Source organism: Ascaphus truei, chromosome 1 (genome assembly GCF_040206685.1).
Source record: "Ascaphus truei isolate aAscTru1 chromosome 1, aAscTru1.hap1, whole genome shotgun sequence".
NCBI classification, from domain to species: Eukaryota; Metazoa; Chordata; class Amphibia; order Anura; family Ascaphidae; genus Ascaphus; species Ascaphus truei.
Window position 1 is genome coordinate 395,711,368 of NC_134483.1, and position 21,767 is coordinate 395,733,134.

Sequence of the window (21,767 nt, forward strand, 5' to 3'; positions counted from 1 at the left end):
TTCCTTGGCTTTGGGAGTGTGAGGGGGTAGGGAAAGATGCAATGACGTTAAGCGGTCTTTGGCTAAAACTGTGATGACAGTAGAATAAAAATAATTTGAACGGTTTTAAAATGTAATAAAAAGTTAAATCTCCCTTGAGAACATGTTTCTGTGTGATATTTCCATAAATAGTATGAAAAGCAGACCAAGCCTACTCAAATATGAAGGTTTTGAATAGTATTTCCCCTCCTTAAAAAAAATGTATGCCACCTCCTAAAGAAATAAAGAAAGAAGTGATTTTATGACTGTAAAAATTGATAAAATATTTTTCATAATGCATCACATTATGTTTTCTTAAATTCACTCATTTATTATGCCTTTGTCGAGAAATAAAGAAAAAAAATGCCTTTTATTTCTGACTTGCAATTAACATTGGCAGTGAAGTTATTCTTGAGAAATCACAATCACACAATAAACTTTATTTATTTATTTAGTTATTGATATTTATTTTTGGGGTTTCGTATCTGAATTAATTACACATGCAGTCTAATTACTGTATACTGCAAAATGCAACATCATTGATAAAAGAAAACAGTAACATACAGTAGTGTTTTCCATTAACCCGGAAGTGGAATACAGGCATACCCCGGTTTAAGGACACTCACTTTAAGTACACTCGCGAGTAAGGACATATCGCCCAATAGGCAAACGGCAGCTCGCACATGCACCTGTCAGCACGTCCTGAACACCAATACCGGCTCTCTACCTGTACCGAAGCTGTGCGTAAGCGGGGAGTCTATAAAGCCTGTTACACATGTGTTATTTACATCAGTTATTCACGTATATGAAGATTGCAGTACAGTACATGCATCGATAAGTGGGAAAAAGGTAGTGCTTCACTTTAAGTACATTTTCACTTTACATACATGCTCCGGTCCCATTGCGTACATTAATGTGGGGTATGCCTGTACTGTAAAAGCAAAAAACATCTTGTTGTGAAATTTTAGTAAAGGCTATGACATGTGCAGTAATTGAATCGATCACATACTGTACAGTACAACAGTGCATACTGTACTGTGTTGTCAAAATTATTAGCGTGGCAAAGTTTTAAAAGTGTGAAGCTGGTAATACTGACGGACTGTATAAAAGTAAAAAAGGCAACGTTTAAAAAAAAGCGAAATTGGAGTTACATCGAACTTCATCCTTATCTTTTGCTGCTCGATTTCATAGTTTCTTTTCTGGAAAAAAAATGATGCTATTTCCTGTCCTGCACATGCGTCAACTTGCGCTATATGGTGCATGTCTACAAGCATACTGTACACTACTGTAGTGTTATTGGTAATTAAAGCTAATACTGTATAGTGTATCACTATATAGTAAAGTACATTATATTTACCTTCATTATAAACTTTGCCAACCAGGTGGAGACGAGCAAATGTCAGAGGTGTATTGTGCGTAAAAGCTGGGGTCACTCATGTTGTCTGCATTATAGTTGAAAGGTGACTGCTGGTAGTCAGACAGGGCCAGGTAGCAATGATTGTAATCAGGCGTGGACAGGTAGCAATTATTATAATCAGACTGGGTCAGGTAGCAATGATTGTAACCAGGCGGGTTCACTAGGTTTTCAATGATGGTCAGCCAGCTATTGCAATCTTATTGGCAAGCCGGGGTTTATTTTGCATAGAAGCTGGGGTCACTCATGTAGTCTGCATTATAGTTGACAGTTGACTGCTGAAGTTGGTAGCCAGACGGGGCCAGGTAGCAATCATTGTTGACAGGTGGGGTCAGGTAGCAAGGATTGTAATCAGGCGGGTTCACTAGGTTTTCAGTGACGTCAGTGACGATCGGCCTGTTATTGCAAATGTATTGGCAAGCCGGGGTTGGTATATTGCATGGACTGGAAATACGAATCTTGAATGGATTAACAGGATGTGGGTAACCAGTGCATCAGAGAAGAACACGTCCCTTAAGACATATATAAATCATCCGTTGGGACCTCTCCAAGATAGTAATAATTGAGGGACTAGTACTTAGTGCAATCAAGCACAATAAATAGTACATGTGTTGTCCCCTATACCATAGGCAATACAGTGATATATAAAGAAGACTCACTGTTTGCTTCTGAATTTCTTCAATGGAGTAGTCCCCTCAGGTATCCTTAGCAGCGTGCAGTCCACAGCAGAGACATGCAAGGAGTAGGTAGATGAGGCAGTGCACTGCTAAAAAACGGAGGAGGCTAAAGGTGGCATATATCTCTGCTAAAGTTGCCTTCTTATCTGTTCCAGCATTAATTGCAGAAAATATTAGCTATGCGTAACTGACATTCGGTTTTGAATAAAGACTTGGCATGATGTTGAGTGTACAGGTTCGGTCTATTCAGCAATTGTGCGGGCATAGCAATTGAGAATAATGTACCCAACATTGTGTTTAGATACTGAAATTATGAAAATGCCTAAATTTGATAGCGTTTTTAGCGACCAAGGTCATTTTACAATGGATCACTGTGGTGGGCTCTCTTTCTATCTGTTTTTTAAACACCTGCAAATAAACACATACAGTACGGTAACTGTGCTATGCACTAAATAGGGGATTCAGTTTGCAACCTGGTGGATACGCGAAGAACTGCACCCAAACAAATCAGAATTGAGGTAATTCAAAGAAATCAACAATGCTAAACACATGTGTGATTGGTCGCTTAAATGCTAGTGTTTGCTGAGAATAACGAGTGAATCACGCGTAGAATACAGCATACTTAATGATAACTGATCCGAGAAATGTTCGAATAACGGCCACTGCATCTGTATATATGTGTGTGTGTGTGTGTTTGTGTGTGTAAAAAATGCAGGCACACTAAATGGTTCAATAAATTACTCTTTACTCGTTAAACATTTTGGCTTTCAAATGGAGCCTTTTTTCAAGAGTTCCATAGGGAAGCCGAAACATTGAGCTAATAAAGACACCTTTATTGTACGATTTCGAGTGCCTACTTTTTTTACCTTTATTTATGGTACAGCTTAGTACATTAGCAGTAGTACCCCTGCAATCTGTATTATATCGCTCTCACTAGATATACACACACGTGTATTTGTGTTGTTTTGGCTGTAAGCATTTTATGTTCATAGAAATAAAGAAAGGGAAAAAGTGTAACATAAATAATGGGATCCTTGTGACATCTGTTATATCTACACTTGTGAATTAAATAATAGTGGTGTGTTAGCCTTAATTCTGGATTGTATGTGCTATACATACTTGCTTTTATTAACACACATTATAGTGCCCATGTTCCTGTGCAAGTCCACTTATCCACTAGCCATCCTTCCCCACATATCTCCGCCTCAAAAACACAGAAGACTGGTGAGTGATGCAGTATATGGGAATCATATTAGGAACATTATTCTGTAGATAATTGGCTACCACTCACATGTGCTTTACATACAACCTGCACAGTAAGTGAGTGGTAGTGTTTGCTGTTGTGAAAAACCTCTTCCCTTTCACACAGTAGGGTCAGTTCTATATAAATTGTACCCATCTTAGTGTTTTTCCCGGCTACATTGTAAATGCCTGTCCGGATTTCACACATCTCTGTCTCCTTGCTAGGAAAATTTATGTAATTCCTAGCTTGGCTTTTCAGGGCACATAGGAATCAGCAAAGTGAGCACAAAAAAATAGGTTGTGACTCCGTGCCTACTACGCCCACATTCATCTCAATAGATGCAGAAGCTAGAAAATGTAATAAGCTCAGCATTTTAACACGACCAGGCATTGCATGAACCTTACCCATCAAGGTATATAGCTCTCTCCTTATCTCCTTATAAAGAGTTCATATTACTAGTGAACTCAACCTGTACCTGCTGAACACTTCCTACTCTGGTAGCCCCTGCAGAGTTCTTCTATGTCTATACAGGTGAGGTCTGGTCCATCTCCTTGCTATTCTCCCCACTAGCTACTTCTCCTCTCCCTATGTGTCCTATCAAACTCACTCTGTCGGGCCCTCTCCCTGTCCCTGTCTCTGAAGGTAACCATGTTATACCATCACACAGTGTATTTATCCATAATGGACAGGAGGAAGTGAGTGTTTGCTGCAGTGTTTAAATAGGCATGTAATTGGAAAATCTGCATTTTAATTAGTCTATCTGTCATAAGGAGGCAATTATGCATCCGAAAATGTTACATCTTATGAATGTATATATGTGTTTTTGTATAATGTTATTTATATAGCGCTAACAGTGTCATTTAATGTACTAGAAAAAGGCATAAATGTGATGACAATAGGTAATTAAACACATTCAATTGTGGATTTCTTGCTCAGCAGAGCTTAGTCAGCCTGTCTCGCTTCTAATGCAATCTTGTCACCCTTGTGGCTGTTGAGAAATATTTTGTGAGTATGTCTTACATTTATTGCATTCTAGAGTTTACAAATGTTTTTTCTTCCTTCCATTAACAACAGGACTTTGGTGACTATTTCAAGACAAAAGTTGATTCCATTCAGCAAGGCATCCCCTCTGTATCTTCCTCATATTCTGCACTTCTTTTTCCTGACTCTCCTCCTGCCTTCCTTGGCTCTTTTTCCCCTGTCACAGAGGAGGTGTCGCTGCTAATCTCCTCCTAACTCTCTACCCCTTGCCCACTTGATCCCATTACCTCTCATCCCTATTGTATACACACATTTTCAACTTCCCTCTCAGCTCTTGTACCTTTCCCACCACCTTTAAGCATGTAACAGTTATTCCTTTATTAAAAAACCCTACCTGTCTCTCTAACTTTGGCCCTGTCTCCCTCCTGTCTTTTGCCTCTAAACTCCTTGAACACCTTTATTCTCTCACTCGCTCCATTTCTTATCTCCTATTCTCTCCTAGACTTTCTAAAATCTGGCTTCACACCACTGAAACAACTCTCATCAAAATAGCTAGTGATTTCCATGCTGCCAAAGATCAATATCCTTATACCCTTCCTTTTATTACTCTTCCTCTCTGCAGCCTTTGATACTGTGGACCACCCTCTTCGCCTTCACATTATCCATACTCTTGGTATCCATAAGGCAGATCACACGCTCACTGAATCAATTTCTTGTAAATATTTAAAGAACGCCAAATTGTCTAATTCTGACAATGGGTTCAACCAATGTTTCATAGATACCATATAAATTATTAACTGATAGAAAGTCAGTCAATCATCCAAAAGAAAGTACATTTAGTGGTACACTCCTGGACTGTACCTATCCCTGATAGGCTTACACAGGCCATGAGTCACCACCTTACTTACATCATACAAGTGGAACATAAGGGGGGTCACTGGCCTATAGATTAACCTGTTACTGCCTGGAGCTAACAGGACTTACATAACAGATATACTATGGGGGAAAGAGAGGTATTATGGGACATACCCTGTTACACTAAGATAGAATGCAGTGATCATGATCAACCAATATTATGCGGTGTGTAATTAACTATTACAGCATACACACAATATAGGGCATTATAGCAGGTGGGTTGGAATTATTACAACAATATGGAATGATACTGTATATGACAATTATTCTGGGAACAGATTGGATTCGTTTGTAGCTACAGTACAATGTCACAATAACAGCATAGCTATTCTATGACGCTGTGATATGAGATAAGTGTATAACATTATCTCCACAGAAAGCTTTATCACGGCAACCATTTAATATAGAGTTATCAGCACCACGTGTTATTTTAATAATTGTATTTTTATTCACAATATTCACGTATCTTCACTTTTTATATTCACTTAAAAATTAAAAAATTTGCCTTGGAATGCACCACTAAATGTACTTTCTTTTGGATGATTGACTGACTTTCTATCAGTTAATCATTTATATGGTATCTCTTGGTATCCATAACAGAGCTCTATCCTGGATTATCTCTTGCCTCTCTTATTGTACTTTCAGTGTCTCATTCACTAACAGAAAAACAAAATGGAGAAAACGCCACAACAGTGCATGTAGAAAAAGTGCATGAAAGTGGATATGTCCATACTTAATGGTGACCCTTGTGAGGGTCTATGCACGGCACCCTCCTCCAATGATATAGTCAAGTTAAATTGAAAAAAAAAATTGACATAAGAAAAATGATGAAGTACTCACTCAGTCCCTGCTGTCTCATGAATCTGTGGTCATGCTCCAGCCACATGTAGAGCAGCAAACAAAGATATGAATGGCGGTGCACAGCGCAACAAACTCCCGACTGCAGTAAAGTACCTGGACTGCAGGTACTGAGTGCAAAAACTTTATTGGCGTTTTGCACCCACTGTGGTGCTTCACTAACACCTGTTCTTCCTTTGTCGATCTTTCTTTTGGTGTAGTTCAGGAGTCTTTCCTGGCACCTCTTCTCTTTTCTCTTTACACACTCTCTAGGTGACCTTATCACATCTCTTGGGTTAAAATATCACCTCCATGTTGATGACACACACATTTACCTTTCAACCCCTGACCTTGCACCTGTTGTACACATCAAAGTCTCTGGATGTCTCTCCGCTATATTGTCCTGGATGGCCCTCCACCAATGCAAATTTAATATGTCAAAGTCGGAGCACCTCCTACTTCTTCCCAAGCCTGACCCTACTTCCCCTTCTCCATTACTGTTGGCAGAACTGTCATACACCCAGTATCGCAAGCATGATGCCTAGGGGTCACATTTGACTCCTCCCTCAGTCTCCTCTCACATTAACAGAGTAGCAAAAACTGTCCATTTTTTCTCCATAATATTGCAGATATGCCATTTCAACTGTCTCTCTATTGCTGTAACTCTAACACAGGCCCTCATTCTCTCCCATCATCGACTATTGAAACCTTCTACTGTCCAATCTTCTTGCCTCTCACCTGTCTCCCCTGTTATCTAATATGTAGAGAGGAAAAAGCTCATGGCACTTGCTACAAACGCTGGACAAATGGGTATGTCAGAGATGTCATCAGCATGAAACCCTTAAAAAACCGAAAATTTGATCACTAAACCACTAAACCATCCCCTGTTATCTATCCTAAATGTTGCTGCTAGGTCACTTTACTCTCTCCTAAATTTTTCTCAGCATTTCTCCTGTTAAAAATACCTCTCCTGACTCCTACATAAATCCCGTATTATTTTCAAAATTCTCCTTCTCTCTTTTAAGGCAATACTCTCCTCTGCCCCTCCTTACATCTCAGCCCTAATTTCTCACTATACACCTGACCTTGCATGCTGCTAAAACTTAGTGGCACTCTAACACTCTCCAGTGATAATAAGACACAGAGATAAAAATATACCACAGTAGCAGGGATTAGTGCACGGTAGATCTAAAATAAGCCTCTACTCAAACCTTCTTTAGACTGTTTTACAAGTCAAATTCAAACATATATCTCCAAACAATGAGGGGAGCGGTAGCTGTACAAAATGACAATAATAAAAACTACATAGAGTAGTAACGTAATAGCAGTGATGAAAAAAAGATAAGTCTTCTAAGGTCCTACTCACACTTTGGACTTTTAAAATGACATTATCAAAACTGTGGCAATAGTGAACGGTGGGGGTATCCGGTGTACTCAAAAGATAAGAGGAGACAACAATAGTGTAGATCGAACAAATGATTTACTCCCACACAAAACCCCTGATTCAAGGCTTACATCAAGTCAAAGATAACAGGCAGTGATGTTATTTTCCCGAGTGCCGGGTATGCTGTAGTCTCACCAGTCGCTCTCACTGCATCAGGCGCGTCCGCATCTGTGCGCTTCCACGTCCGGTGATGTCACTTGCACTTTCGGGTCTGACAGTCCTACAGGAGGGTGGGGGGGGGGGTGAGCTGGTCTCTGGTGCTCTCACTTCTTGGGCTATTGCCAGTAGGCTCCAAAAGGCTGTATTCAAAAGGAAACGAGCAAGGTCGGGCTAAGCTCTTGGAAGCAGGGACTCTTTTTCCTAATGTCTACTTTTATGTATGAAGCGCTTATTCCTATTATGTCGCATGTGTTACTGCTGTAAAGTGCACTGTACATTGAATGGCACTATATAAGTAAAGATATACTTGCATACATACATACATACATACATACATACATACATACATACATACATACATACATACATACAGAGTTACTGGAGTACAGGTGAATTGGCAACATTTGGGAAATTGAGAAATGTTTGCCGTGCCGCATGGATTTGCACAGCAGGAATGAAATTGCTTAAAGAAATAATATTTGCGGTGCTCAGTACATAGACACATCTTTTGTAGATAAGTTAGCTTTGATTACATTTTGATAAATAAAAGGTTCACCGGCGATTATTTCTAAACATTTCTCTCTTTTTCTTTTCAGCAAGACAGAAATCATGAAGGCACAAGAAACAAAGGTGAGTTAAATTCAATGTTTTTAGTGCTTTGTTTTTTTGTTTGTATGGCTATGTGAGAAATGGGCAACACAAACTGAACATCAGTATAGTGACCTTTAACTAATTGAAATAATTCAAATTAATAATAGACGTTGGTTTCTGTTTAATGGAAAATCCTCTTGTATAATGCTTCCCAATTTAAAATGATGATTAACTAACTGAGCTCTAGGCTCTGTGCCCAGAAAACACTTACTGTACAGAACTTCAATACTATGCCACAATAGGAAAACAGGTATTTGATTACCTTTTACTTAAGTATAGATGGTGAGTAAACAAGAAAATAGAAAAGGAGAACTAGAATAAGACTATACCTATTATGTGCAAATATTTTTGAATATACATTATACAGAAGATGTGAATCTGAAATAAATTCTTATTTGTCAGAAATATTAGTGTGGAAATATTTGATGGCAAGCAATTCTTGACAGCTTTCCCATTAAGCTGGGAGGGCACCTGGGGATGGACTGAGGGCCCATTTGTTGAGTGTTAGGGGGGTTGTTCAGAGTACATAAGGGCGAGTCTTGCCGAGGAAAGGGCACTATCCACTCCTATGCCACAGAGGCATTCCATGCTAACAAAGAGATCATTGAGCTTTTCTCAAAAGCTTTAGTGAAACAAAGCAACATTTGTCAGGCCCCACTCCTGCAATCAGCCAGCCCCGTTCCACAGCCAGGCCTCGGACAGTTGTTACAGCTCTGCCACCCACCTGTCGGCAGCCCAGGATAATATATTTGAGACTGGTCACAGTGTATCTCTGAATCAATACGTTTGTTCATTGACAATGTTAGCAAATTCATAACATGAGCATTTAGAAGAACAAATATTAAATTGTGTTACGTACAAGTGCTACTGTACTGTATATTGAGACATCCCAAGTTACTAAACCAACTAATGAGTTGAATAGAATCCATATTTATGGAACTTGGTTACACATTTTGTGGTTTCCTTCTGGCAGGTCAAATACTGCACCTTTTCCAATCTAACATGGAAATAGAAACAGAATTCACTAAACGGTCCCTCAAATATTATGCTACAAAGATGCACTGGCACTTAATAAAACACCAATACAAATGGATTTCTATGCAATAATGAACTGAGGAAATATATCTATTTTATGGCTACATTACAACTCATTAATTACCTTAGGTACTCCAAGCGGAATATTCAGTCTGTAACCTGAATAATTATTTCAGTCTGGATAGATGGCATATAAGATGCATAGCAAACTTTTCCTCCATGTTGCTTTTGTATTAAGCATAATCTTAATATACCAGATCGTCTTTGGTGCTCACACACTGGTCGTCATGATCCAAAAGTCACATGTTTACAGCATCACATTCTCAGAAATTATGTTTATGCAGCTACAATGGCAAATCTCTATTGCGACATCTCAGACATGAAGGTACAGAAAAGTAAAACATCCTAATTTGTTTCATGTCACAACATGGTGCTTCATCAGAGCTTTATCAAGAAGGGTCTAGGTAGTACCTTATGTAGTCTCTCCCTTAAAGCAGGAATCCATTTTGTTTTATTTCTTTTTCAATACAAGATTGAAGCAGTGGGGCTCCAGAGCTGAACTCCATTAATTTCAGCTCCAGGAACCCCCTGATTCCATAGATACTTACCTCCGAAGGGGGTGCCGGTATCTTCTGCAGTTTTAAGCTCCTGCTGAAATCAATTGGGTTCAGCTCTGGAGACCCCCTGCTTCAATCCTGTATAAAAAATGGGAAAAAACCCAGCATGGATTGCTTCTTTTAAGAAACATCACCATTTCTCAAGACAAACCATATATTTAAATTCTTGTTTGAAGGCTTTAAGGGCTACACAATTCACAAATCAAATATTCCACATAATATCTCAATAAGAGGTTACATTTTTTTATACAGATGTAGCTGTCTGTTCTCTATCGCTTGCCGTGTGGCAACCTAAGCCATGCCTATCCGCGCTGTGACTTTTCTGTAATTTTCACGCGAGTTAGCCGTAGTTTTATCGTGGTCTGAAAGGGAGCAGAAATTGAAATTTAGCGTTGTCTGCAATACCAGCCAGAAAATGAAGTCGGTGATTGCGAGTTATTGTGTCTTAAAAATCTAATTGCAATGCAACCTGTCACTCCGATATCACACAGATGTTTAGTACTGATGTTTAGTACTGGTTGAAATCTAAAGAGTAAAAACATGAACACACCAAAAGTCTTTTTAGAGAATTAAATGTTTTATTTGCACATGATAATAAAGTAAATGATGCCGTATAGAATTCTCCTAACCGTGCGGGTTCGGGGAATTTTTGAAATATTCATACATGTCAATGATATAGTTATAGATGTCTGCTAAAGTCGCCTTCTTATCTGTTCGAACATTAAAAGCAATAGATATCATGTATTCAAAACTGCATTTGGGTCTACTAAAAGGAATTGACATGATGTACAGCAACAGTCAGCCGTCGAGGAAATGTAAAATAATGTACAATACATTCTGTTTTGTAATAAAATGTGAAATGCCTACATTTTATAATGTCTTGAGTGACCAAGGTCATTTATCAATGGATTACTGTAATATCTGTGATTTTTATCTGGCATTAAAGACACCTGTTTTCAGACATTAAGTATATATGTACTGTAGCATCCAATGTTCCCCATAGGCAAAGATATTCACTTTGCTATCTGCCGGACACGCGCTGAACTGCAAAAAAAAATATCAGAATTCAGTCTGACATCTACAGGTGTGATTGACAACTAGACAACTTGTCGCGAGTTAGAGGGAATGAAGATTGATTATGTTCCCTCCAAAACACAAGAGAATACCGCTCTTTTGTCCTGTGATGCGGTAGAGAACAGGCAGCTACATCTGTATGTTACAAAATAAATACTAAGCAAAAATTATCTCAATACTAGGTTAAAGGTTCTTTGAATGTAAAAACAAAACTACACAATATTTTAATCAAACAATGAATTGTACAACTGAATTATTAAAAAAGATTGTGAAATAGCATATGATAAAATCATAAATAAAATCAACTAATTAATAAATATTGATTGAAAAAAATGAGTGATATCCGATTCTGGATGGGAATAGATAACTGGTATTCAATATAAAGATCCAAAATACTTTCCTCTTACTTAGTGCATGAAAGACATCACCGTCTCTAGTTCCCATTTGAATTTTTTCTATTTCCTGTAAGGAGAAATACGAGAGATCTCCGTCATTATTTTTATAAAAGGTTTTGAAATAGAATAATGCAAGTCTCCCTTTCCAACTGTACATGATAAAGATATTCTCTAATACGGTCCTAATTTTTTTATATAGTATGGCCCGCATTGTGGGCTCCACACTTAACTTTTACAGGTATATGATAAATGCTGTATCACAATTAATAGAGCTTTTTATGCTATATCCATTTCTTAAAGTTGTACTCACACATTTTTTTGAAGTGTGAGTGTATTTACAACATTTTCAAACTCTCTTGCCATATTTAAACATTCCTAGAGTAGTTGATAATCAATATTGCTGTATAGGGGGATCGATGAAAGATGCTGGATGGTAAAATGTTACTTAATACAGTATTAAATCTTGTTTTTGAGACATTAAAAAATTCTAATATACGTATGATATATCTTAACGAAGGTAGCCTGCTCCACTAAAGATATAAACATATATAAAAAATGTTTAATGCCGTTATAGAAAATAATTTTTGACATCAAGAAATCTTCCTCCATAATGAAAAGAAACATATGTTGCACTGATATTTTGGACTGATGTTTGTGTAGCCAGGTCACCCTTTGTTGCCCTGCGACCCCCATCACCTCTGTTGCCGTGATCGATGGCGGGTGCTGCCGGAGCCAAGCGGCAGACCCGATGGCCATTCCGGAGGGTGGGGGCCGAGCAGGGAGCGCTCCGGTGCTCCGGAGGTCCCCGGCGGCTCCCGTGCAGGGCGCCGCCATGTTGCGCAAGGTCGCGCATGCGCAGTGAGTGCCGGCGTTCCTGAAGAGTTGCGCATGTGCAGTGATAAGGCGCGAACGCTAGCCTACCAAGGAAGGCTCTTGGAAGGGACTACAAGTCCCATGAGCCTCAGCAGCACGCCATGTGATGCCAGGGAGCCAATAGGGCTACAGGAGCTCCCTGCTTGCAGGGAATGGATACAATTCGCGGGGTTTTTGCAGACAGGCAGTGCAGACCAGGAAGAGCTAGGGGAAGGAGGTGAGTGCAGGGGTCTGTGACCCGCTGCATTAGGCCAGCAACCCCCCTAGGCCCCAGATAGGTCCTGAGCCACCTTATAGCTTGTGGTGCTATAGGTACAGGCCCTAGGTTAGGGAACCTGCCCCATTAGCTGCTTGCTAGTTAGGGACACAGTGGACGCTGCGCTTCTCGCCAAAAGGCTTGGGATCAAGCTTACGCCACTAAAGAGAGCTGGACTATCTTCACGGAGGCAACACCATGCAGTGACTGCGGCCGGCTGCAGACGGATTCCCGCCAAGGTACCGACGGTGCGGAGCTGCGGTGATATTATCCACGCCGGAATTCACCCCACGCGCAGGAGGACATCACGTTGGATCAGGCAGATCCAAAACCAGTTGTATAGTGGCACTTGTGGCTGGAGCCCGGTCAGGTATCGTTATAAAGTGCACCAACAGAGTATTCACACATAGTGGCCGCGCTGACCACGGGACAAGGGTTATACTGTGGACACGGTGTGGGGGTACATGGTGGTGGGCACTGGGTATACGCTCCTAAGCGGGAGTGACGGACAATTGAGACTTTGGTACAGAGTGGTACAGTTATTGAGTTGATACATATGGTTAATGTGTTGTGTTATGTTGATGCTGCATATAGTAAATGGTTATACCTATACTCCAGTGTATGTGATTACTATATGTGGGTCCTGTGTAGGGGACATTCTATACTCCTAGAATCCTGCACAGGTGGTGGCGCTGATCAAGAAACGTTCCAGAGAGCACCCCAGGTTCCCAGCAAGTGGCGGCTCAGGCATCTTGTGAACCTGCAGGTATACACACCACACCTGGTAACACATAGGTTCCCCCTCACATACACTCTATATGCGGTTGGGTGGGGGAATACCCGTTACATTTGTAAATGAAGATACTGAAGATAGATGACATACTGTACCTATACCTCAAATTTTAGGTGTTTGGGATTAGGCATCCCAATGTTTGGGAACATTAAGCATCTCTCCCCCCACTCGTCAGGCAGTGATGTTTCCCTTTGCCCAGAGGCTGCGGGCCTTGCTTAAAGTTTTTATATGTTTATTTGTTTTTTTTAAATCCACACTTTTTAAAATAATTTTAATGAATCTTTCATCAGAAATATTAAACAGACTTTTGGGATAAATTGCAATACATTTTCTAACCAATGTTTTAGAAACAGAAAGCTTAATCATACATTCATGTAATACATCAACCAAACTATTGCTAATGGGATATTTAAACTTTTATTTTAGCAGAATAACTGTATTTGTGCAGAGAACAGAGGCATTCCATGCTAACAAAGAGTTCATTGAGCTTTTCTCAAAAGCTTTAGTGAAACAAAGTAAACTATCTGGCAGACTTGACAACGAGTCTTAACAAGAAATTAATCAGCTAAAACCAATCTTTTTGTTTAACTCCCTTTGCTTTCATTTTCCTGGTCTAGTCTTGAACAAATTCTCACGTTTTAACAATTAAGGATTTATTCATACATTTTTAAGCAAGAAAATATATTCTTATGTTGTAGTAAAAGCAAAAGATGAAACCATGTAGCTTCACAATTGTATCAACCATGGCTATGAGTAAAAATACAATAATTGACTGAGGTATGTACTTAACAATATCAAGTTGCTCATACTATACAGAGATGCATTCTTTACTAACATTATCATAAAAATAAAAAAATAAACCATTACGGAGCTATCCCAGAAAGCAAAATAAATAAATAATGAACCAAGCAACAGATGCAAACTGATTACTGGTGCTGCTTTCTCCTTTTAAGATATCCCATTTGTCTCATACTGCTGTATTCATTATACATTTATATCTTCAATACTGTTTTACTTACCCATAACTCATATCATGGAAATGAAGAAGGTATAGAGGGCAATCAGAATATTAACAAGAAAAGCTTAGATGATTTGGTTTCTTTGTCTGGATGACTGAATAAAGTATGATAAAAGGTGTAGTCATTATTACCATAAAAATGTTAATAGGAAAAGTGTCATGGAACTTTTATTTTAAAGTTTACTAACTTTCAAAATAAAGCACACCAAAGCACCCCGTGAAATGTTTAGAATTCGTTTTGAAACTTAATGAAACTCTGGTGTTCCACTTAACAGGACGAAAGGGTTTGCAAAATGTAGGTAGTGAAGCAGATTTAACAGGTACTGTGAGAGGAGTGGGAATGACATTTGGAAGGCTGTATACATTACAGTAATTCCATTGTTTAAACAAAATCATTGAGCTCATGACCTGTTTATTGTAGTGGTTTATCAGGAGTATGGAACCCTGGAAGGCAACATCGAACACCAAAAACAACAAGAGACTGTAATAAGTTAAATTGATTAAGTTTAATGCTCACACCAAGGTAGGGCAGATTCAGAGGTCTGGAACTTGCTACCACCAGAGATCCGGTGTATTTAGTCTCTACCACTTGTAAGGAATCCGCTCCACGGTTTACTGGTTACCTTACCTTGCAGACCGGTGCAGTTCTGGAACAGCTTTCCTGAGGTTTGCTGCAGCCTGGATTCACTCAAAGCAATACACACTCCCTCTGGTATCTACTGCAGCTGTGCAGCCTTTCATTGCAAACTATACTTGCATTCACTCATTAGGGGCAGTACCTTCACACCCCCGCCGGGGATTGGCCCGCTGGCCTTTAAGTATTGCTTGCCCATAATGCTCCTGGCCGAGCATAGTCCTTACTGGATGTCAACTGTTTTGCCACAAGCTCTCGCTTGTTCCCCTTTGCTGATACCAGGTCACGCCCTGCGTCCTTCAGCTTCCTTCAAGCCGTTTGTTCTCCAATGCTGATTCCAGGTTACGTCCTGCATCCTTCAGCTCCCTTCAAGCCGCTTGTTCCCCTGTGCTGAAGCAGAGGTTCGTTCCTGCGTCCTTCAGCCTCCTGGATTCCTGCACTAAGTAGTGGTTTCGTCCCTGCGTTCTGCAGTCTCCTGGATTCCTGCACTGAAGCGGAGGTTTCCCTGTATCTACAGCTTCCTGGTTCCTGGGGCCTACTCTTTCCCTAATATAGAGAGGCCGTGTCCTGGTTCCTGCGCTGAAACAGTGGATTCCCTTGCCCGCTCAGGACTTTTGCGCTGTAGCACTGGTGCACCCGTGCAGCAAGACGGTGTGCTATTCTGGTCTGCCTACCATCTCCTGTGACCAGCACCATGGGCCATGGTCGTCGCTCGCGCAAAGGCCAACCCCGCGCTCCTAAGCTGAAGCGGGTTTCTCCTATCTCCTTATTGCCGAACTCTTGCATGGACAATGTTTATCCTGACGTCTCCTGTTCTGACCCTGGCTTGTACAACGACGACGCTGTCTTCTCCAATCCTGATCCTGCGACATATGACTACGAACTGCGCAATCCGGATCAGCCTGCGCGGTCTCAGGTCGGTGCTTTTACAACCCCACCTCAGCCTCGCGGTCCGACCCTGGTTTGTGGCGAGCAGAACCCTGACAGTATGCTCGGCCCTACAAACTCGGACCCCGCTGAGGTGTGGGTTCGTAAGTTTTTTCCTAAAAACCTGTCCCAGCCTGTAGACCAGTCCCAGTTTGAGAATAATTATTTGTGCGATATAATACCTCTGATGGAAGATCCGTTTATGTTGGAGGGCTTGACTCCCTTGCAAAAGAAATGCCGTAATAATCTGGTTTATAAGGCTTACTGCCTCAGAGACTTAAAACAGTATCTGGCCAGTGTTTTGGCCATTGCTAACATTGCTTGCTCCTCTGATTCCCCTTTAACTGGGGAGGAGCTGAGTCCTGTGGAACTGGTCAACGCCTGTAGTACACTCAATGCCCTGGCTTTATCTTTGGACATTCCTATAGTATTCCCGGAACCTTCCGTCATGGTGGCTCTCGCTCACGAGACGCTGCATTTACTTTCCCGTGCATTGGATGATTGCTTGTTAAAACAGGATCGTCTCTTAGCCGCTCACGCCGTCGTTTGGCGGTATCCCTCGGCTACCAGTCCTGTTGCTAAACCGGGGGACGTATCTCTCTCTCCGGGAGATGACCAAACAGAACTATTACCAATATCTCCCAACGTAGTAACTGCCACAGTCCCAAGCTCTGATTGTATGCCCGGGTTCCCTGACACTAATGATATGTCTACATTAACCCCTGCCGATCAGTCCTGTGAGGTCCCCTTGGAGAACACATATGTGTCACTAACTAACACTAAGGTTCTTGTATCAGAGAATAAGTCCCTTAGTTCTCCTATTTCTAGCTTTGAATCCCTCTCTCTAGGTCTTGAGGGTTTTCCAGCTTTAAACTCTGCTAGACAGTCCTGCGCGCTTTCCCCGTCAGAGAAAGAATCCCTAAGTTCTGTTCCCAGGGTTATTTCTGTATTAACCTCTGTGGGGCAGCTCTCTGAGTTTCCTTTGGTAAATCCCTGTTCTCTGTCAGCCACGGTCACGCCCCTAGCTTCAGACGAGAGATTCCTGCTCTCTTCTAATACAGAGAAAAGGTTACCTATGTATTACTCTCAGGCATTGTCTGCATTAACCCCTGTAAATTCTTGCTGCCTCCAAGTTAATGACTTCGTTGTAGCCTCAGAGAATGAGTCCACAAGTCAGACAGCAGAGGTTGCATTGAGGGATTCCCATAACCGTACGGAGTCTCTAGATATTCTTTGCTATAAATCCCCTGCTTCAGCTCAAGTTTCCGCAGTTTCGTCTCCGGAGACTTCGGCTAAAGTTCTGGTTCCTGTTAAATGTATTCAGGAGTCAGGTTTTTCCCTAAGCTTAGTCGCAGAGTTCCTTCTCCCGGGTATTTCACTGAACCAGCCTGTCGCCCACATAGCGGTGATCCCTGCTTCAGCGCATAGTTCCCACATTATGGAGTCTGCAGTAAGTTCTGGTTTCCCAGACATTCCTTACCAAATACCTACTTCAGAGACCAGTACAGTTATGATTAACCCCCGTGTACTGTCTGAGTTCTCCTCCTCTTTAAGCTTAGGGTTAAAGGCATACAGTAGTCTGTATGTCTCTCCTGGGGTTCATATTGTCTTCCCAGGAATGTTTGCGGACGCACGGTTTTCTCCCAAAAGTGACGCTTTTTCATATAGATCAGTAAAAAGCTTGCATACTGTTTCCCTTTTCGCTGAATTGTGTCTTACTAGTTTTGAGACTCTGAGAGGTAATGATTCTCCTTCTGATTCTGAGGCTCTTTCTATAAGGGGTATCCTGTCTGGGGGCTCTCCTGATTTCTCTCTCCAGGCTAATCCTTTGGGGATCAGCATATCTGCGGTCACTCCCTTAGTACTGTCTGAGGACACCATGCACATATTACAAGTCCTGGGGTTTAAATTTGAGCTTTTTAGCTGTCCTGCCTTTGCTGAAACCCAGTCCCTCAGTACTGTGTCTAAATATGTCCCAGCAAACATGGGGTTACTCGGGGGGGAGATTAAAGCTCCTGTCTTAAAGGGTATTTTTTCTCACATGTCCAGCAAATTTAGAATCTCAGTAAGTGTTTCTATGTCACTTATCAATACATCTGATTTTTTTCTCTAATCAAACCCAGATACCCTCACTATCGGTTAGGAGTCCTGTGATCAGAGATTTTGCACTAGAAAACACACCAATTCATGTTTTTGTCAGGTTAGGTACCCCTGTGGTTAGGGCCATTGCAGTTTTAGAGAAGACTCTTTGTACTCCTAAGGTGCATGTCATTAAGAGTTTTCAGAGTTCATACTTGCTGCTTGTTGATTCTCAGGGCCCTGTCATTGAGGTACAGACTTCAGCTTCTGATGTTAGCTTCCCTCCCACCACTACCCTGGCTCTGCCTTTTTCTCAAGCTACTGATTTGAAGATCCCAAGGACTATCCCTGATTCACTGACAATATTATCTCCCAATGAAGATTTCCCAGTATTGGAGAGCTCTACTGTTGTTTGCTTCTCTGCTCCTGCTAAACCATGGTTTTGTCCCTCGGAATTTTCGGTTGCCCCTGTTATTTCCTCTCAGTTGGAAATACTCTGTACGTATCCCAAGATTTCGGTCCCTATGCCTGGTTTACTGCTTGCCTTGTCACCTTCCATACCAATACCGGGAGATGCTTCTAACCAGCCTATACCCTTACTAACCATTACCTGGGAGCCTTCTAGAGGAAAAATTCCTCGCAAATTCCAACATGCAGTGGTCAGCCAAGACTTTTTCTGTTACAAAGTTTCTCCTGGTGTATTCGATCAACTATCAGGGCCGCGGATCCTAGATTCAGGTTTCTTTATTAAGGACTGGGCTTTCAGTGGGGGTTCTTCTACCGTTTTTGCTCTGGAACTCTCTGGTTCTTCACAGCCCTGGATTTCCAAGACATTTTGCGAGGCAAGCCATGTACCAAGGATGTTTCCTCCATCAATCTTATATCCTAGAACTGTACTCACCAAAGAACTGCTCGTTTACGGATGCCCTTTCTACCTAAAGAAGTTTAGGAACAACTCAATGTCCCCAAGGCCCATGGATGGTCCTGTCTGGCCAAAGTTCTCACCGGGGGGTGGGGGTACACTAAGGACTAATCATGAGTCTCTGGAGTACGACTCTAGCCCCAATCCTAGACGGTTCAGCAACAATTCCCGGGCCTCCAACTCTATGAGTGCTCATGTTCGCCCGGAGGTCTCGCGTGAAGGGGGGGTACTGTAAGGAATCCGCTCCACGGTTTACTGGTTACCTTACCTTGCAGACCGGTGCAGTTCTGGAACAGCTTTCCTGAGGTTTGCTGCAGCCTGGATTCACTCAAAGCAATACACACTCCCTCTGGTATCTACTGCAGCTGTGCAGCCTTTCATTGCAAACTATACTTGCATTCACTCATTAGGGGCAGTACCTTCACACCCCCGCCGGGGATTGGCCCGCTGGCCTTTAAGTATTGCTTGCCCATAATGCTCCTGGCCGAGCATAGTCCTTACTGGATGTCAACTGTTTTGCCACAAGCTCTCGCTTGTTCCCCTTTGCTGATACCAGGTCACGCCCTGCGTCCTTCAGCTTCCTTCAAGCCGTTTGTTCTCCAATGCTGATTCCAGGTTACGTCCTGCATCCTTCAGCTCCCTTCAAGCCGCTTGTTCCCCTGTGCTGAAGCAGAGGTTCGTTCCTGCGTCCTTCAGCCTCCTGGATTCCTGCACTAAGTAGTGGTTTCGTCCCTGCGTTCTGCAGTCTCCTGGATTCCTGCACTGAAGCGGAGGTTTCCCTGTATCTACAGCTTCCTGGTTCCTGGGGCCTACTCTTTCCCTAATATAGAGAGGCCGTGTCCTGGTTCCTGCGCTGAAACAGTGGATTCCCTTGCCCGCTCAGGACTTTTGCGCTGTAGCACTGGTGCACCCGTGCAGCAAGACGGTGTGCTATTCTGGTCTGCCTACCATCTCCTGTGACCAGCACCATGGGCCATGGTCGTCGCTCGCGCAAAGGCCAACCCCGCGCTCCTAAGCTGAAGCGGGTTTCTCCTATCTCCTTATTGCCGAACTCTTGCATGGACAATGTTTATCCTGACGTCTCCTGTTCTGACCCTGGCTTGTACAACGACGACGCTGTCTTCTCCAATCCTGATCCTGCGACATATGACTACGAACTGCGCAATCCGGATCAGCCTGCGCGGTCTCAGGTCGGTGCTTTTACAACCCCACCTCAGCCTCGCGGTCCGACCCTGGTTTGTGGCGAGCAGAACCCTGACAGTATGCTCGGCCCTACAAACTCGGACCCCGCTGAGGTGTGGGTTCGTAAGTTTTTTCCTAAAAACCTGTCCCAGCCTGTAGACCAGTCCCAGTTTGAGAATAATTATTTGTGCGATATAATACCTCTGATGGAAGATCCGTTTATGTTGGAGGGCTTGACTCCCTTGCAAAAGAAATGCCGTAATAATCTGGTTTATAAGGCTTACTGCCTCAGAGACTTAAAACAGTATCTGGCCAGTGTTTTGGCCATTGCTAACATTGCTTGCTCCCCTGATTCCCCTTTAACTGGGGAGGAGCTGAGTCCTGTGGAACTGGTCAACGCCTGTAGTACACTCAATGCCCTGGCTTTATCTTTGGACATTCCTATAGTATTCCCGGAACCTTCCGTCATGGTGGCTCTCGCTCACGAGACGCTGCATTTACTTTCCCGTGCATTGGATGATTGCTTGTTAAAACAGGATCGTCTCTTAGCCGCTCACGCCGTCGTTTGGCGGTATCCCTCGGCTACCAGTCCTGTTGCTAAACCGGGGGACGTATCTCTCTCTCCGGGAGATGACCAAACAGAACTATTACCAATATCTCCCAACGTAGTAACTGCCACAGTCCCAAGCTCTGATTGTATGCCCGGGTTCCCTGACACTAATGATATGTCTACATTAACCCCTGCCGATCAGTCCTGTGAGGTCCCCTTGGAGAACACATATGTGTCACTAACTAACACTAAGGTTCTTGTATCAGAGAATAAGTCCCTTAGTTCTCCTATTTCTAGCTTTGAATCCCTCTCTCTAGGTCTTGAGGGTTTTCCAGCTTTAAACTCTGCTAGACAGTCCTGCGCGCTTTCCCCGTCAGAGAAAGAATCCCTAAGTTCTGTTCCCAGGGTTATTTCTGTATTAACCTCTGTGGGGCAGCTCTCTGAGTTTCCTTTGGTAAATCCCTGTTCTCTGTCAGCCACGGTCACGCCCCTAGCTTCAGACGAGAGATTCCTGCTCTCTTCTAATACAGAGAAAAGGTTACCTATGTATTACTCTCAGGCATTGTCTGCATTAACCCCTGTAAATTCTTGCTGCCTCCAAGTTAATGACTTCGTTGTAGCCTCAGAGAATGAGTCCACAAGTCAGACAGCAGAGGTTGCATTGAGGGATTCCCATAACCGTACGGAGTCTCTAGATATTCTTTGCTATAAATCCCCTGCTTCAGCTCAAGTTTCCGCAGTTTCGTCTCCGGAGACTTCGGCTAAAGTTCTGGTTCCTGTTAAATGTATTCAGGAGTCAGGTTTTTCCCTAAGCTTAGTCGCAGAGTTCCTTCTCCCGGGTATTTCACTGAACCAGCCTGTCGCCCACATAGCGGTGATCCCTGCTTCAGCGCATAGTTCCCACATTATGGAGTCTGCAGTAAGTTCTGGTTTCCCAGACATTCCTTACCAAATACCGACTTCAGAGACCAGTACAGTTATGATTAACCCCCGTGTACTGTCTGAGTTCTCCTCCTCTTTAAGCTTAGGGTTAAAGGCATACAGTAGTCTGTATGTCTCTCCTGGGGTTCATA

At 42.3% G+C, this 21,767-nt stretch overlaps 1 protein-coding gene across 3 annotated transcripts in view; it reads left to right on the top strand.

The window, feature by feature from the left end:
* The window catches only part of FSTL5 (follistatin like 5), an 816,421-nt gene that overhangs the window by 104,293 nt on the left and 690,361 nt on the right, over nt 1-21,767 (top strand). For all 3 annotated transcript variants that reach the window (XM_075612304.1, XM_075612322.1, XM_075612313.1), the window contains one exon: nt 8,285-8,318. In XM_075612304.1, the coding sequence (XP_075468419.1) occupies nt 8,285-8,318 (34 nt within the window). The remainder of the gene's footprint in view (nt 1-8,284; nt 8,319-21,767) is intronic.